The sequence below is a fragment of the Lontra canadensis genome, unplaced genomic scaffold (assembly GCF_010015895.1).
Source record: "Lontra canadensis isolate GAN:19392208 unplaced genomic scaffold, GSC_riverotter_1.0 scaffold26, whole genome shotgun sequence".
NCBI lineage: Eukaryota > Metazoa > Chordata > Mammalia > Carnivora > Mustelidae > Lontra > Lontra canadensis.
In genome coordinates, this window is record NW_022631020.1 from 708,943 (window position 1) to 727,876 (window position 18,934).

Genomic DNA, 18,934 nt, shown 5'->3' on the forward strand with positions numbered 1-18,934 from the left:
ACCAGAGCCAAAGGCAGAGGCTCAACTACTGAGCCACCACCCAGGCGCCCCATCAGTGTCTCCTTTTCTAAACAGGGATCATACTAGGACCCGCCCCCCGAGGTTGTACAAGTTTTACATGTGCATTTGGGATATTAGCGTGGAGATACTGGCTCTTAGGAATATATATTTGCTTTTTATCATTGTGACCCTTCCAGATAATTGTTATTCCCTGGCTCTGGGGCAAAGCCCTGCCTTTCCTGAGCCACATTTTCTTTCTGCCTATGTTTTACTTGGTGATTCCTTCAAACACTATTTATCAGGCGTCCCCTCTGTTTAATGCATTTGTTGTAAGCCTTGGGAGGAATGGGAGGAACTTTTAAGGAGCTTTGAGTTTGCTTTTAATCAGTGACATAGTGGAGCTGTCAATGTATCTAAGGTAGATGATAGGCTTTTAGGTCATTTTTGCTTCTGACGTTGTCCCTTCTTTCCCATTAAATGGCTTCTCTAGTGAAGAATCTGTCCCTTGGATATTAGTGGCAACATCAGGATGCTTTGAGTCTATTTTGGCTAGTTTTTGTTTTTTTTTTTCTTTTAATATGTCTGCATCCCTGGTTGTCCTCTATTGTACGGACCTCATAGCAGTCATCTGTGCTGTGTTCATTTCTGATCTCAGATACAGTCAGCTTTGACAGGCGTCTTTGAGAAACCCTCTAGGAACTGTATCTGCGTTAAGAATCCATCGCTCTGTTGTACTGTCTGAGATCACAGGATCTGCCTTTGTTGAAGACTCGAGCAGGAATTCAGAAGTAGAATGCGTGACTGGTGGTGGTGGCTTGCAGCACCTAGTACTGACATTTTTGGTAGGAAACATCATGGGTTGTATACAAAGTAGAGCAAATTCTTTGGGTCCAGCTAAGTATATTCTGCACGCACATGTTCGGCTCTTTTGATGTGAAAAGTTAGGAGCGGTGATTGGCAAGATGGAGTCAAAAAGTTGTCCGTCCCGTGTGTGGAGAGAGCCTGCGTCAGCTCATATCGAACGATTTGTAGGAATGTAGGAATGCTCACCTCTAGAAGCCTTAAAGCTCCCGCTGAGAAGATCAAGATAAACTTTGCTGTGCGAAGAGACTCCATCCGTCATCTCATTCAACATTTTTACTTAGAAATGGAAGTGGAGTTCAGAGAGGTTAAGCGGCTTGCTCACGTTCACATAGCTAGGTGACAAGTGAGCTAGAACTAGGACGCAGTTTCTTAGTTGGTATTCTGGTGGTCCTTTCATTTTGCTAGACAGAGACAGCTGGTTTTCAGATCTGGTCGTGGTAGAGTTTGGGTCATTGCTGAGAACCAACCTCTTGTGACAGCTTCATGACTGAGAATTTTAGGAAGCTGCTCAGTTTCTCATGAGCTGAGATCCAGCAATATAATTAATAGATCAAGTTCAGCCACCAGCAGAGAGGACAGGACACCTTCCCCACCCTCCCCACGGATGCGGCAGTGGCTGTCACTGGCGCATCACAGGCTGAGATGTGAGTCGGTCTGTGGGGATAGAACAGGTAAGTGAGGGCATCCTATTCCGAATCTGTGGACTTAACCATGGAGATTGAGGGTAATAGGAACAGGACACAGATTTAGAGGCACCGAGTATGAAAAATAATGTGGTTGGCAATGACTTCCATCTTGTGAATGTCTTCGAAATGTCTTTCTGTTCCCAAATTCCACTTCTCCAGCTCCTGTCTCTGCCTCCCTTTGTCCCACTTCCTCTGTGGCTTCTCTTCTCACCATCCCTTCGGTGTCGGGGCCCCGGGGCTTCTGTCTTCAAACCCCTTCAAATTCTCCCCCAGGGAGTTTCAGCCACTCTGAGGCTTCTCTGTCCCCACCTCTAGACTGATGTTCTCCAAGTCTGTAATTTCAGCCTTCCTCCCTGCCTCATGCTTATGTGCCATTTCTCTGTCCACAGGCATTTATTTCCGTGCTCGGTCACCTCCAAAAACCCCTTCCTCCTGACTTACCGATCTCAGTTAATGGCTACCCACGTGAGGACTAGGCTTTGTTATAGGTGGGCTCTGCTGTGGGATGGGGGGGAGGCAGCTGTGATAAAGAGCCCATTTGGGCCTCTTGGCCTTAACCCTTATAACCCACTGCCTCAGTCCTGCCCAAGGGGTTCTTTTAAAAAGCAGAATCTGGTTATTTTATTCCTTTGCTTAAAAATAGTGCATTTGGATTTTGTGGTTTCTGAAGAAGATCTACAGTCCCCAACCTACAAATCCCAGATTCATTTCTCTTTACTTTTCCCGTCATGCCCCAGCATTCAGTCGTAATAAACAACTTAACCATTGCTCAGGGGAGACTGTAGCTTTGTACCTACAGGAACCTCCTCCCACAACTCCCTTCTTTCCTGCCAGATGTTCTTGGATTTCAAGGTGGGCCTTCTTCTGGAACCTCTTCCCTCACTGCCATCCCCTGGGCCAGGTTAGCACTCACTGTGCCGTATGCTATCTCTGCCATTCTTATCGCCTGTTTATAATCTGTCTTCTTCGCTGGTATTCCTTGGGGATAGTTGCTGTGTTGCATTCATGTTTGTGTCCCTAGTGCCTGACACATTAGAGGTTCTCAGTAAGTCTTTATTGAATGGATCAGCAGTGCCCCCTCCTGCCTGCCGTAGACACCGATGGCAGTCATTCAAGATCTGTCAGTTTCTCTTTCCCACCATTCAAAACATACTCCCTTCTGGGCTTATACCTCAGTCTTCGGTGGACCCAAAATTCTTTCTGCCATCTGGGCTCATTTCCATTCTTTGTCTATCTGTGCTGTGCAGCCTTTTCATTCAGCCCCAAATGCTCATGTTTTCCTAAATTTTGTGCTTCAGAGCCACCCCTTTATTCAGAGACTGTCTCCTCTTCCTTGGCTTTACGGAGCCTTTCGTAATAGTAATGCTTAATTATTCTCTTCCGCTTTCTTTGATTGTTTTTGACCCTCTAGGATCAGGTCTTCTCGTGTGCTGCCCACTTGACAGTCTGTCGCTGTTCCTTGATGTGCCGTTGACTCTCCAGAATGAGAGTGGAGTTGTCTGGTGGCCTCGCTCTTCCCGATGGGACAGATATGTTCAAACACCTCTGTAAGAAGAGGGTTTTTTTTAATGTGATTTTTTTATTTTTTGTTTCTCTTGTTGTCAGAGTACCAGAGAAGCAGAAATCAAACTGAAAAGTGAAAGCAGAGTTAAACTTTTTTACTTGGACCCAGATGCCCAGGTACGAACTATTTTTTAATGTTCACATTTGAAAACTAAGCCAGGGAAAGAAAATGTTTGACAGATGATATGTTTCATTTATTTATGTGTTTGCATGTTTGTTTACTTTGGATTTATAAGCAACATAACAACAATATAGGAAATTCAGGGGAAAAGGGAAAATAAAAAACAACCATAATCTCATCACCATACCACAATGACTGTGAGTGTTTCATATTTAGTAGATTGTTGAAAACTGAGCGATCTATGCAGGATGTCCTCGAGTCCACAAAGAACATATAATTTACCCCATAAAATGACCGTCAGAAAATTATAAGCATCATTGCAGATTCCCTGCAGGCAGTGGTGTTTCCTGACTTGTCCAAGGCACATACGAGCCACATCTGTGACCCCAAAAGTCCAAACCCGGCGTGGTAAGGACCTCCAGAGCTGCCCCCAGGGCATGACGGTTCTGCTGTATTTTTCCCCCTTTTGTTTGCAGTCTTCGTGTCTGGATTATTGAGCGTGGTGTTTTTCAAGGTCCATCCATATTGTAGTGTGTGTCAGAATTTCCTTCCTTTTTAGGGCTAATACTCCACAGTATGGGCAATAAACCAGATTTTGTTTATTTATTTGTTGATGGACACCTAAGTTGTTCATAACCATAATTTCTAAGCTCTGTATAATAACCCATTGAGTAGGCATACCATCATTTATCTAATCATTATTATAAGCTATATAAACTTACAAAACAGTAACACTGTTGTGATTAAATGAGTATGTATATATATGTATATATATATATCTTTTCCATATTTTACAGCATTTCCTTAGGATGTGTTTATTAGGAGTTTTTTTTTAATGTGAGCATAATATATTTTTGTACATTTTCTTTTAAAGAAGCTTGACTTCACATCAGCTGAACCCGAAGTGAAGCCATTTGAAGAGAAGTTTGGGAAGAGAATTCTTGTCAAGTGCAATGATTTATCTTTCAATTTACAATGCTGTGTTGCAGAAAATGAAGAAGGACCCACCACAAATGTAATTTTCCCTTTAAAAAAATTTTTTTTTATTTCTTAAAGATTTTTATTTATTTATTTGACAGACAGAGATCACAAGTAGGCAGAGAGGCGGGCAGAGAGAGAGGAAGGGAAGCAGGCTTCCCGCTGAGCAGAACGCCGGATGCAGGGCTTGATCCTAGGACCCTGGGATCATGACCCAAGCCGAAGGCAGAGGCTTTAACCCACTGAGCCACCCAGGTGCCCCTGTAATTTTTTCCCTTTTAAAAAATAATTTACAAAACTGTTCAGAGGTCACCAATGTGCCGATTGCAGTGTGGTCTGGACCGAAAATCCTAGTTCCTGATGGAGAAATGCAGTGTTTAGGTCAGGATGCCGGGGGTTGTTCAGCCTCAGAGTTGGGATGTTCATGACAAAAGATAGGGACGGAGCCTTTCTCTTTGATAGTGATTTATAGCAACCCTTACAAATAGGTTGAATAATTTCTTCTTCGATAGCAACGCTCTTTTCCCCCGAGAGTTGGAGCCGTAGTGATGGTCTGGATGGTTTTGTTTTGTTCAGGTAGAGCCCTTCTTTGTTACTCTGTCCCTGTTCGACATAAAATACAACCGAAAGATTTCTGCCGATTTCCACGTGGACCTGAACCATTTCTCCGTGAGGCAGATGCTGGCCCCCACGTGCCCGGCTGTGATGAACGGTGGCAGGCAGAGCTCGCCTACCCTTCAGGACATCCTTCATGAAGCCTCCATGCAGTATCCGAAGCAGGTGGGGGACTCGCGCCCAGCAGTGGTCCTGCTGTGACTAACCTCGCACGTGCTGTGAACGCGTGGCGAGACGCTGCAGTGCACAGCTGGGTCGAACGAGACTGTGGGGTTTATTGACTGCGTATGTGATTAGCTGAGAGGACAAGAAATGGCATTTGACTTGTCATTTCTTTTTTTCTAAACTTTCTGCTAGTTGCTCCCCCCGCTGCCATATTGCCTTCTTTTAATTTAATTTTTTTTTTTTACTGGGTTGGGGGAGAGCACAAGCAAGGGGAGCAGCAGGCAGAGGGAGAGGGAGCAGCAGGCCCCCTCTCGCAGCAGGGGGCCTGATGCGGGCCTTGATCCCAGGACCCCGGGATCATGACCTGAGCCCAAGACAGATGCTTCACCGACTGAGCCCCTCAGGCGTCCTGCCAAATCGCCTCTTTGGTCGGACGATGACCTAGTGACAAGCACCAGGTGCCCCTAAGGGGCTGTACTGTGTCCGCCCTCTTTGCTGCTTTAGCAGGTTTAATGTTCAGGGGCTTTGTTTAACGTGGCTGTGACATTGACCCACTAAAGAAAACCGTTTGTTCCCTAGGGGATATTCTCAGTCACGTGTCCTCACCCTGATATATTCCTCGTGGCTAGAATTGAGAAAGTGCTCCAGGGCAGCATCACGCACGGCGCCGAGCCCTACATGAAAAGTTCAGACTCTTCCAAGGTACGGCTGACTTTCACGCTTTGTGATGATGAAGAGCAATTGGAAAAAAGGTCTGTCTGTCAAAACAGAAATGCTTAAAGAAATCAGAGTTGGGCTGTATTTATATTCTGGAAGATGTACTTCCTTACATAGATTTACTTACATAGATTTACTATTCCACCTAACCTGGTGTGTCCAGTTTTCAGTGAAAAGTAGTATGTATATAAAATGTTTCAGTTGCCCAGACATCCTAAAATAATTGCCAAAGCTGTTGATGTGCCTCTTGGATTCTGGAATTCCCTTTGGGTCCGTTTATGCTGAAATGTACATGGAGGCTGCACGAGGGAAGGGTCTGGCGCAGGTGGTCTGGCCAGTAAGGCCAGTGCTTCAGTCCCCTGTATGGTCCTATGGGACAGGTTATGGTGGCAGAGGTGGTGTGACTCCCATAGAAGAGGGAAGGGAAACACGCAAGATGTGTTTTTGGTGTGTTTCCTTTCTTTGGTGTGTGCTTCTTAGTTGGAGAGTGCCTCGCTGTGGACACATGCAGACTTGAATCTCAGAGGTTATCTAGTCCCAGATCTCCTTTCAGGCATCAGAAAACTGGGGTTTACCAAGGTTTAGTTACATGCTCAGTGTCCCACAGCTCTTGTGACCAAAGGCACTTGCCTGTCACCTTCTAGCACATAGAGCTACCTGGTAGAGTGAGCATTTGAGTGCCATCTGTGCTGGTCTGACATTAATTTTTACAAGTGGTCCGTCTGAGAGATGACCCTGCTCTGTTGTCAAGGACTGGTCCACAGCAGGAGGGGACACTCCCCTGGCTCTGAAGGACAATGACCGAGTTGCTTCAGAGCTTCCCCTCTTCCTGTCTGCGGCCCCCCACACAGCACAGGGGTGTCCCCAGGATGGAGGGCGGTTGTTAAAGAGCAGGTTCTAGGAGTCAGAGACCTGGGTCCTGAGTGCTAACAAGGCTGGCTGCTTTGGAGAAGTTGTGTCACCTCTCTGGGCTCTGGTGAGCCATCTGTACTTGAAGGATGATACTGCTCCCCGCTCAGGTCGCTCTCAGGAACAGTTCTGGGACTGCGCAGATAACATATGAGACATTGCCGGCGAGGCTGCAGATCAGTGACATGCACTGGACACCATTATCACTTGTCACCCTCAGCCAGGGAAAGCCCAGCTTCCCGGGCGCACTGCTTCCAACAATATGCCTTTCTGGCTGATGAAAGCTGAGTAAAGTTTAGTCCCTGGAAAGAAGCTATTTTATTTTTTAAATCAAGTTTGTAAAACCTTGCATGAGAAGCTCTTTTAGCTCCTGTGTTTGTTTATTTGTTTTTTTATTATGTTACAGTACATCATTAGTTTTTGATGTCGTGTTCCATGATTCAGTGTTTGCGTAGAACACCCAATGCTCCATGCCACCTGTGCCCTCCTTGATATCCACGACCGGACTCACCCATCCCCTCACCCCCTATACCTTCTGAAACCCTCAGTTTGTTTCCCGGAATCCACTGTCTCTCGTGGTTCGTCTCCCCCTTTGACTTCCCCTGCTTCATTTTTCCCTTCCTTCCCCTAATGTCCTCCATGCTGTGTTTTGGTTAATAAGCAGTGAAGGCCCAAGTAAGGTCTACGCCCCTGTGTATGTAACTCATTTCCAGGGCCTACATGCACCATCTTTGCTCTTCTGCCTGCCACGTGCACAGTTTGAAATTTGGCAGCTCATGTTCCTGCAAAATCACATTCCCTTTGGGCTCAACTTTATGCTCTACTCACGCTTCCCAGTGTCCGTTGAGCATCTGTGCAAGTCTGCTCTTCCTTCTTTACTTACGGAACGGAAAGCTCAGCCATGTGTGCATTATTCCACGCATTCACACCTCCGAAGTATTAAGGCAGAGATTAGCATTTTATATCAGAATAGATTTTGTATCAACCATTTTATATCTGTTTTATATCAGCCATTTTTTATCAGAATAAAAGTTTTGGCAGAGATATTACTGAGGGATGGCTTTCTAATGTGTGTCAAAATTACTTATTCCTGTTTTCCAAGATGGTCTGGAACATCGTTTAGATTAAATTTTGTCTTGGAGGAGGAAACTTTTATGGAAAGTCTCCGTAGGTGTCCGCCATGAATAGATTAAAAGAGAAGAAGGAAGAAAAAGAAAGAAAGAAAGGAAGGAAGAGAGGGAGGAAGGCAGGAAGAGGAGGGAGAGTAGGAAAGGGAGGGAGGGAGGGAGGAAAAAAACCCTAGAGGGCAGAAATGAGTGTTTCAGTCTTTTGCATACCTCATGTTCCATTTGCACCCCCAGTAAGTCTGTGAGCTCAGACCCTGTTTGCTGCAGGGAACAGTGCAACTTACTTGAAGCCTGTGTTTTAGCTTTAAATTTTATGCAAATATTACATTTTACTTCACAGTGTAGTCCGTATTATTAGAACCTAAAAATGATAGTTTCTGTCCGAAAATGTTTGAGTGAAATTACCCCTCCAGGAAGGTAGGCCATTTTACCTATGGCTGTGTACCCCAGATCCCCACAAGAACGTGCCCATTTGGAAGAAGGGGAGGAGCTGGGTGAGCTACGGGCGTGTTTCAATCAGGACACGTTTCTAAGTCACTCATAGGGGCGACGATTCCCACCACACAGTTATGGTGGAATCATGATGTCTGGGAACTGGGAGGGGTAATGAAAAGTATTATGGCCCATGCCCTTCTGTCTTGAGGTGGGGAAAGTGGAGCCCAGAGAGGTTTAATGGCCTGGGGTCCCACAGCAGGTATCAGTTTGACTTCGAGACAAACCGCTCTTTTCTCCTTCCCATCTGGAAGATGAGCCCTCGTCAGAGCTGGTGCGCATGGATCCCGGGGGTCTGCTCAGAATGCAGGTTCTGACCTGGCAGGTCTGCGGTGGGGCCCGAGACTCTGCATTCCTGGCAAGCTCCCTGGTCATGCCGAGAAACAGTCCTCATTCTTTGAACATCACTGCTAACGACTGCATTAAACAGAATGCTCTGGACCTCGTATAAATCCAGCCATATTCATGAGCCGTCACTGTGCTTTTCCAAGCATCTGGTACTCTGATAAGAGCTTGTTTAATGAACATGGGATGATGGCTCTTTAGACCACAGTCCTGGCAGTGGGATGCAGCATCTCATGGCTTGATTCTGATGTCTTCAAGGTTGCTCAGAAAGTGCTGAAGAATGCCAAGCAGGCATGCCAAAGACTAGGCCAGTACAGAATGCCATTTGCGTGGGCAGCAAGGTAAGGACAACATCTTCTATACGTTTGATATAGATACAGATATATGAAGAGAGGTATATAGATCGATAGGTCTATTCTGTTTATTGTTAAGAGACAAAGAGGATTTAAATGTGTAAAACTGAAAAATACAAAAGGCCCCTCCCTATCTGAATAATCCCTTAGTGGAGTCGCAGAGAGGAAAGGTGCTGGCTGGAGGAGAGCTGTGTGGGGACTGGTATCCCGGGCTCCCTCCACATGTCCCGAGGTCAGCTTGGGCAGCGGCCCGGGCGGAGGGAAGGGAGTGGGCTGTTGTGGCGGGGCGGGGTGGGGGGTCGTCCCTGCAGATCATCCTTAATTGTGAGCTCTGCTTCTGAAGCATTTCACTGTGTATGTTGTTCCCTAAGCACGAGCCATATGCTGGAAATGTTTTCTATGTAAATTGAGTTAGTTGTGTTCATCCTCATAAATGTCTTCCGTGTTTTTAGATAATGAAATTTCTGTTAGCTACATACAGCCAATGGAATAATAATTGGTCTTCACGTGGAAACCAAAGTTAAGTTGTGGATTTATTTTGGCCTTTTGGAAACTCACTTAAGAAATGTTGTTTGGCTATTTCAGGACATTGTTTAAGGATGCATCTGGAAACCTTGACAAAAATGCCAGATTCTCTGCTCTTTACAGGCAAGATAGCAATAAGCTCTCCAATGATGACATGCTCAAGTTACTGGCAGACTTCCGGAAGTGAGTCTCAAAGCCTTTCTTGTTATTTTCACACCTGAGAGACAGAAGGTGTTTGGTGGGGATGGGGCGTGGGCTCCGCTTGAACGTCATAGGGCCAGTTGGGGGAGCGTGGAACTTTGCCTCGTGTCCTTGGGAAGGAAGAAGAGATTTAAAATTGAAGGGTATCCTGGTTAATTTGAATTCTTCAAATGATGTTTTTGGTGGTGCTGTGGAGGGTGGCATGAGGGTAGAGGTGAGCCTTCAGAGGAAGGAGACAGTGGAGGGACCACTGGCAAGAGATGGGAAAGGACTTGGCAAAGCTAGGATAAGTGGCAGAGGGAGAAGGGGACTAATTGGGGTCACATCAGGGGACCCACCGTTCCTCTGTCTGGGGTTTCCGATTGGGAGAAGGGTGAAAGGAGAGAGCAGTGGACAGGTAGCAGTCTCAGATAAATAACCCCCAGGTTTCCGACCTGCACAATGGAGTGACTCAGGTACCATTACCTGAGTGGGTGATGGAAGGGAAGGACAGTACCCTACATAGTGCTTCCTGATTACAAGCATTGTTTCAATGCTTTACCTATACCCATGAGCGTGTGAGTTTCCTAGAGCTGCCAAAACAAAGTGCCACAGACTGGGTGGCTTAAACCCACGGAAATGTCTTCCCTCGCAGTTCTGGAGGCTAGCACTCCAAAACCAAGACATTGGCAGGGCTGCACTTGCTCCAAAATCTGTGGGGGGAGGATCCTTCCTTGGTTCCTTCATCTCTGATGACCCCAGGCATTCCTCAGCTTGTGACGGCATCCATCCAGTGACAGCCTCAGGCTCCCCGTGGACACCTTCCTGTGAGTTTCTGGTGTGGTGTCCTTCTTCTAAAGGAATGTGTCATGCTGGATTAGGGCCAACTGCAGTGACTTCATCTTCTCTTGATTACGTCTGGAAAGACCCTGCATCCATAGGTACCAGGGGTTAGGACTTTAGCAGATGTGTTTGGGGATGCCGTTCAGCCCACAGCAAGGTGGAGAAGAGAGGCCAAGCAGTGGCTGGGGCAGCCCGGCTGAGAATCTTCTATCACTGCGCTGTTTAGTGTTCCATCATAATGGGTTCCTTTTGAAACTCACAAAACTGATTTCCTTTGCTAAGGACATTTCCTTTGCGAGGGACATAAAAACTTCGGACGTTTTCTGGGAAAATTCTGTGAATGAGAAAGAACTGAGGGTATTAAAAAATAATGAAATGAAAAGAATGGCCAAGAGCCAGCCTCTAGTTATTCTGTATCAGAGGACCTTTACCATCTTAGTTTTTTATTTGGGGGGGGAAGAAACTCCACGTGTCAAAGTAAAAATGTCACTTTGCTTAGAACTCAGGACTGGCTGTTAGAAGTTCATTTTTGCCTTATTCTTACTTCTCTTCCTTCTGATTTTTCAAAATTCTAAATAGAGCCGTAATTAGCATCTCTTAAAAATGATTACTTACTAATAGTGAGTGTTATCATATACAACATGTCATCATACAGTAATTATTGTCACGTTTCTCCCTTGCTTGTAGAATAAAAAGTCATCTTACTTTGTTTCGCTTTTTGAAAACTTTAGTCACCTTTAGTTAAATAGATGACAGTTTTCTTGCACTGGACTATCATGTAGTTCTTAATAATCACGACGTCGGTCCAAATGTAATCACTTAGGAAGGTGTACACACTATATTGTTAAGGAAGTGAAAGTGTATCTATGTGACGTCATTTTTGAGAAGAAAATATTTTATATATTTCTTTTTGTGTATAAATGAAGAAATTGATAGGCAAATAGCTAGCCAGATGGAAAGAGAGGGATATACACCAAAATGGCAGCCATGGTTGTCTCTGAAGGATGGCTGTATAGGTGGCTTTTCTCTTCTACCATATAGCTTTCTGTGATTTTACTTGGGCTTTTTTTCTTTTTTAACTTTTATTTTCATATTCTGACAAACAAACAATGGAGTTTTTTATGTGTGATGGAGGTTAGAAGCCCTATCAGAAGTTACATCCTACACTGACTAGCTTGAGATGGCCCTGGCCAGTGGTGGTGCTTTGGTGGTAGTCCCAGCTCACAGTTCTGGTCCTCAGTGGAGGACCAGGGTAGGACCCTATGGGGTCTTTAATGAAAGAATGATCTGAGCCAAGAGGCCATAGCCAGGCAGCAAACAGCACAGGCCTTCCCTGGTTCAGGGCCCAGCAGTGTTCTCCCCGGCACTCCGGGCCTTCATGGGCGTGCTCACGAGGAAGGCTCTTGTGGGAGGAGCATGGCCAGTGGGAGACTCAGAAACTGACAAATAGGGGTGTGATGCTATCAGCATCCGAAGGTGCAGCTATCATGGGGGGGGGGGGGGCTTTGTCTTTCCTTCACAGCAAGAATCTGGAGAAATGCCCATGTCCATTCCCTCTGGTTTCCACAGTGGAATTAGGGAACCAGAGGTTTCCTTTTTCTTTTTCCTCTTTTTTTTTTTTTTTTAACCTTAGTATTGCTCTTTTCCTTTCCTATTTATTTATTTATTTTTACAAAGAATAATCCTGTGTCACTGGCCTGGGCACTAGCTTGGGTACAAAGCTATTGTTTGTGTTCCCATGATTGTCTCCAAGTGTCATTTAATAATGGATGGGAAAAATTTTCTCAAGCTGCTCCAGTCTTTAGAAAACAGCTGTCAAATCTCATAAGCCACTTCTCCCTTCCCCTCCCAGTAATTACCAAGGGCTGTGTTCCAAGATTTAGTAAGAAAATGATTCTGTCAGATAAATGGTATTGCTGACATATATGCTTCCAGAAATATTTGTCTAAGAAGAAACACTTGGTATTTTATAATTGACTTGCTCATGGTGGTGCCTTTTCTAACTTCTGCAGGAAATCTGAAGGCATGAAGGTAAAGTATAAAAATAGAACGTTCCTTTTTAAATGTAAACTTTTTTTTTTTTTCTGGTGCGAAAAGGTGTTTTTATTAAAACACAGAGACAGGGCTGTGGGCAAGAAGAGCTGCCTAAGTATAAACATTAGTTAATACTACCATATTGGGTAGTTTAGTTAATAATGTTACTAGGGTTTGTGCATGAGACTTCATATATGTCTTCATCTGTACCTTTGTGTGCTTCGTGTCCAAATTTGACATTCTGACCTCCATTTCCCTCTGGTGACACTGCACTCAAGCCAGGTGGGGCTACTTGCCTTTCTCTTAAGCGACTGGGCACTTTCACCCCACCACACTTTGCCCTCTGCCTAAATCATGTTCTCTTCCACTTTGGCTCTCCGAGGGACCCCTACTCCTCTTTTGGAGTTCAGTATGTAACTCATGTCCATGTCGGGGGACCTGGGGCAGGTCATGCGCCTTCTCAGCTTGAATCTCCTCTTCTTTTTAAGGGGGAACCCTCATAGCCCTTGTAATCCTACAGCTGTGGGGGGAATAAAGGAAAACCGATGGCAGGGTGATTTCTCTCACCGAGAAGACTCACGTCGTCCCTTTCCTTCTCAGTACACTAGACATTGGCCTTCCCATGGAGGTTTGCACACTCTGGATGGAAGTGCTTCTTAACATGTCTTGTTGAGGATGGGAATCATCATACCATGTTTGTGTTCTGTCTGTGGTGCTCAGTTGAGCATGTGTTGTACCACCATAAGCACTTGGTAAATGGTTATTGAACTATCTCATAGACATCAGTTCAGTGATTTCTTTTCAACAAAAATATCTCAAATTTCTTTTAATGGCATATACATTTTTTAAGTGACTCCAAAGCTTTTAGGGACTACGGGAGACCCAAGCACGCCTGTATTGCCGGTCAGTCACTTTAATGAGTCAGGACAGACAGTAGAGAAGGGGGAACCAGGCAGCGGAAACACAGAGGTGAGGACACCCAGCCTGTTGGCATGGGATGACTGCTGGTTTGTAATACTCTCCCTGCCTCTGGGGATTGTCGAGCAGTTGTATGGGCAATGGGAAGAGAAAAAAACCTTTTCTTTTCCTAAGAGCGAGAGTGAGCCTCATTCCTAACTTCATATGTATACAAAAGCAGTTCCCAAATTCCAGATACCCTACATGTGTCTACTGTATACATTTTTTAAATGAAGTTTTAGGATGGGTTTTCATGCTCAAGTATTTTAAGTTTTACATGGAATATATATATACTTTACAGATCTAAACAAAATCTAATCCCAGTCACAAGAGAATCCGCTTTGTGTAACACCCACACACCCACCACCACCACTTTGCAAATGCATGTAAAAAAGGCAGTAGAATTTCTGTTGTTTGTAGGTTTTGATGTCTGATAAGCCACGTTCAATAAAACCCCTAAACTTCTGAAGTAAGTTGAACATTATATTTAAAAAACTAAGCTTCCACAAAGCCCATGTGCCGTGTGGTGTGGAACTAAGCTCAGATCTGTGCTTTCTTGGAAATGCGTGGACATAATGCCTCTGTAGAACTAGCAGCCAGAAGCAGAAGCTCTCGGCAGAGGGAAGAAACCAAATGAGGAATAAGTATAGTCAGACAGAGAAGGAAATAACACATTATACAGAGAGTTCCAGCAAAGATTGTTGAATTGAAATTTGTTGCTTAGCAATCCAGTTATCACAAGTTCATATGAGGATGATGTCAGAGGGATAGAAAGAGTAGTGAAGAAGGTACTGACCCATTTATGGGCGGAAGTAACTGGGAAGGGGTGAGAAAGACGACATCCCTGAATACTCATATTTGGAATATTCTTTGTAATAAACAGAGTACTTGTGACTCGAGGACGCAGCTACAGCTTCAGCGGTATCTCTGAGATTTGTGGGACACCGTGTGTTGTGGTATGTGGGCAGCGTTGAGTTGTTTGGAGGAAGAGGGGGAGCAAGGCAGTATATGTCAGGAAAATTTAACACTGCACAGAAACCCATTGGTCTCAGGGTTGGTGTCCCTTGAGGAGCTTTGTGTAAAGCTGAGAGGGGCTCCGACAGTGTATCATCTGGGGAACATGCAGTGGGTGGGAGACCCGCGACCGCTCCCAGGAAGTTGATTGTCAAAGGCACAGTCTTCCTGCGAGTAGCAAAGAATATTGTGTTTTTGAACAAATCACACAGTGGGCACAGGGGCAAGCTGTAGGGGTGATGCCGGGCTATCCCTGGACATCTTTTGGCCAGAACTCATTTTAACTGAAGGCGGAATGTGTGGGAAGATTGTTGACTTGCCTTCCTGATCGTGATCTCTCTCAGGATTTCAAGGAATTGCTCATTTAAACTCAGATATAAACAAAAGACAAGCGGAAAGGAGAGAAACACTAGGAGAAAGTGATTCTGGAAGTTGGAGCTGGCAGTGGGCAAAGATGAATGAGCTCAGCATGGTCTGTGGTCATAAGGATAAGAATTTAAGACTGTGGGGGGCACCTGGGTGGTGCAGTAAGTTAAGCATTCAGCTCTTGGTTTTCGCTCAGGTCATGATCTCAGGGCTGTGAGGTCAAGCCCTGCATCAGGCTCTGCGCTCAGCGAAGCGTCTGCTTGAGGTTCTCTCTTCCTCTCTCTCTGCCCCTCTGCTCATGCGCATGCTTTCTCCTCTCTAAAATAAATAAATAAATCATAAAAAAAAAAAAGAAAGAAATGAAAGAATTTAAGACTGTTAGGAAGTCCTGGTGCAGGTGAACAATATCCCAGGATAGACAAGACACGTTACCTGTGAGGCTTCTTACCAGGTAACAGGAGCTAGGATCGGAACTTTTCAAAAATAGGAATAAAACGAAATGCAGAATCTGTAGGCCAGTGAGCTTTGATGTTTTCTGGCAGCGTTTAAAAAGACCTCATTAAACAGGTGGCTTACGAAGAACCACGAGGCAGCATTCTGTTTTCTAGGAATAAGCCATGTCATGTTGAACTAGTCGTCCTAACCACATTTCTGCTCTTCTCTTTCTAATTGGGTTGCGGAACTGATACCATAGAGGAGTGCAAAGCCTCTGACAAGTATGTATTATGCTGACGTCCTGGGAACCAGTTAGAGAAGCGTAGCATGCATGAGTGGACAGTTCCACTGCTGGAGTAACCAGATGCCAGGACGGGTGATGAGTGGGCTAGTGGTGAGCTTCTAGAGGCTTGAGAAGGAACCTGTTCTTGGCCGTATTCTGTGCAGTGTCATCCTCAGTGACTTTTTGAGAATGTAACTTGCTGATGAAATGCCTTCATGACATCAAGCTATTAGGAATACCTAATACACGAGATGTTAGAATCTGGACTTAGGAGGGTTTGATCAACTAGACATGGCTCAAATGTAAGAGTGCAATTTCCTCAAGGCAAAAAATCAAATCCTGTTCTGAGTTCCCAAAAAACATAATTGTATGAATTCAGGATGGAGAAAGATAGCATGATAGTAAAGCATATGGAAAAAGATTCTGGGATTTTGGGTGATTTAAATGTAATGTATATCACCAGGGTGGTGTGACTACCACAAAATAATAGTATTTGGCTACATGAGTAGAAGCATGTATTCAAAACCAGACAGCTGCTCAGTCCCCACCTGGTCAGACCTTCCTAGGCCTACTTTGTGCAGTTTGGGCACGTTGATATAAACAGAACATTCTTCTAGGGGGAAATGACATTGGAGGAAGGCCCAAAAGAGCTGGAAAATGGTGGACGTCAGCAAGGTGTGGTTGCTGTTTGTAGATGGTTGAAAGGCGTTACATGGCGAAGTGTAACCAGGTCCCTTGGAGAGGGGAAGTTCCAGAGAGGCGAAGTGAGGAAGAGCAGCCTGGGTGTCAAAATGGCTGTGTCGAAGTCTCCTTCCACCTGGGAAGGGTTGATGCGGTAGGAGTTCTTGTCAGGAGCGTCACAGAGGGCTTTCTGGGACTGGACTGTTAGACCAGATACAAACACCAGCCATTTCCCTGTGCATCTACTTTGTGTCCCGCGTTTCACTGGACACGGGAGCCTAAGACGGCTTCTAGCTCTGTATTGTCACAACTCGAGCCAAGAATGGGGGTGAGGATGGAGTGGTTCACAGAGATGGTAGATCTTGCCCATATTCTTACCTAGATTTGTGCAGCCTAACATGGGAGCCACTGGCCACAGTGGACTACTGAACACAAGAAATACAGCAGCTCCAAACTGAGACGAGCTGTGAGTGTAGAACATTCTGGATTGAGAGAATTAGAATAACGTCTTATACTGATTATCTATTGAAATAGTAACACTTGGGATAAATTGGGTCAAATAAAATATCTTCTTTTTTTTTAAATTAATTTATTTATTTTTAAAATTTTTAAATTTCTCGTCAGTGTACCAGAATTCATTGATTTTCTTAAAACTAATTTTACCTGTTTCTTTTTACCTTTTAAGATGTGGCTTCTAGAAGGTTTAAAATTACTTTTGTGGCTCATGTTATATTTCTCTGGGAAGTGCTGCCCTGGGATTTAGGTTTTAGAGCTAACCTAACTTACAGACATGTGGTTTTTCTCTTCTTTCGCTCCTAGACCTGAGAAGATGGCAAAGCTCCCAGTGATTTTGGGCAATCTAGACATTACGATCGATAATGTTTCCTCAGACTTTCCTAGTAAGTGTAAGTTCTATGTAACAACCAGAGAAAATGTTGCTTGACTTTTACTTCAATTTGTTTGTTTTTAATTTTCCAGATTATGTCAATTCATCGTATATCCCCATGAAGCAATTTGAAACCTGTAGTAAAACTCCAGTAACATTTGAAGTAGAGGAGTTTGTGCCCTGCATACCCAAACACACTCAGCCTTACACCATCTACAACAATCACCTTTATGTTTATCCAAAGTACTTGAAATACGACAGTCAAAAGTCTTTTGCCAAGGTGAGTGCAAAGGTTGAGGTTTCCGTTTTGGTATCAAACTCTCTCGGGTTTTGGCTTCTCCTGTTCTCTTATAAATACATATTCTGGCTTTTTGTTTCATTTTCTTTTTCCTTTTTTCTTTAAATATTGCTGCAGGCCAGAAATATTGCTATTTGCGTTGAATTCAAAGATTCAGATGAGGAAGACTCTCAGCCTCTGAAGGTTTGTTTTTTTATGTATGTTTGCATTTTTCCATTTTATTTTATTTTATTTTATTTTTAAAGATTTTATTTATTTATTTGACAGAGAGAGAGAGAGAGAAAGATCACAGGTAGGCAGAGAGGCAGACAGAGAGAGAGGGGGAAACAGGCTCCCTGCTAAGCAGAGAGCCCAATGCGGGGCTCGATCCCAGGACCCTGAGACCATGACCTGAGCCAAAAGCAGAGGCTTAACCCACTGAGCCACCCAGGCGCCCCCAGTTTTCCATTTTTTAAAAATGGACCTGCATGGTATTGTACAACTAAAGGAATTTAGCACATTATAATCAACAGACATAAAAATATTGTGATTTCACAATATTTAACCACATTGGCTGAACTTTATAGACTGTGGAGTAATTGTGTTCTTGCTCCTCATTGACTGTTTCTGTTTAATTACACTCTTTAGGGATGAAGGTTTCTTATGTATGTTCAGTTCAGTAAACTTATCATGTCTTACTATGAGCCAGGCTTTGTGTGGGTGCTAAGAATTATATTAGTAAGATTGGTAACAGAAATAATAATAAAAATAGATTGATATTTATTATTATAGTATAGTAATAATAATAGTAATAAATCTTTGGTGGTGTTTACTGAATGCTTATTATAGTGCAGTCTCTGAACTTAGAGCCTTATAGGTATTAAACTCCTTTAATTCTCCTAACAGTATTTTTTAGATGAGACTAAAGCACAGAATTTAAATAAGTTGCTTTCGGCGATCCATTAGTGGAAGCACTGTGCAAACCTGGGTAGTCTGGCTCCACGTTCTTAAAGGACTATGTGGAAATGACTTTCCAAGAAGGGAAGGAGACAAAGATGCAAAGAAGAATATAATAATAGTTTTTGCCCTCAAGAAATTCACGGCTTAGGGGGAAAGGTAGTCATGGAGAAAAAGCTCCTGGCACATAGAAATGGTTTGTTGTCCAAACTGAATAATTAGTACAAAAAATGCTGAGGGGACACAGAGGATGGAATTAATCGTTTCTTGATGGACACATGGGAGTTCGGTGCCCACGGAAGGGAAGGTCATTCAGACAGAGGATTGTATGAGTGCGGGTGTGGAGCTGTGAAAGGGACCTGTGGACAGGTTACCACAGGACAGGTGTGTGTGCTGGGGGGAGGGAGGTGGTACTGGCGGGTGGACTGGGGGGTGGGTTGGACCCAGGAGAAAGGGGGCTGAAGGTTCTGGAGTCTCCTAGGTGGAAGAAATCCACAACACGCCAGAGTTTAATTTCTGACTGTGTTCATTAAATACTGGTGTCTTTCTTTGCTAACTCTT

General features: G+C 44.3%; 1 protein-coding gene across 32 annotated transcripts in view; it reads left to right on the forward strand.

Moving 5' to 3' along the window:
- Positions 1 to 18,934, forward strand: part of DOCK9 (dedicator of cytokinesis 9) — a 275,409-nt gene that overhangs the window by 168,353 nt on the left and 88,122 nt on the right. For all 32 annotated transcript variants that reach the window (XM_032864087.1, XM_032864092.1, XM_032864103.1 and 29 more), the window contains exons 10-18: positions 3,156 to 3,230; positions 4,109 to 4,249; positions 4,789 to 4,992; positions 5,572 to 5,694; positions 8,841 to 8,923; positions 9,521 to 9,643; positions 17,073 to 17,152; positions 17,232 to 17,419; positions 17,555 to 17,620. In XM_032864087.1, the coding sequence (XP_032719978.1) occupies positions 3,156 to 3,230; positions 4,109 to 4,249; positions 4,789 to 4,992; positions 5,572 to 5,694; positions 8,841 to 8,923; positions 9,521 to 9,643; positions 17,073 to 17,152; positions 17,232 to 17,419; positions 17,555 to 17,620 (1,083 nt within the window). The remainder of the gene's footprint in view (positions 1 to 3,155; positions 3,231 to 4,108; positions 4,250 to 4,788; positions 4,993 to 5,571; positions 5,695 to 8,840; positions 8,924 to 9,520; positions 9,644 to 17,072; positions 17,153 to 17,231; positions 17,420 to 17,554; positions 17,621 to 18,934) is intronic.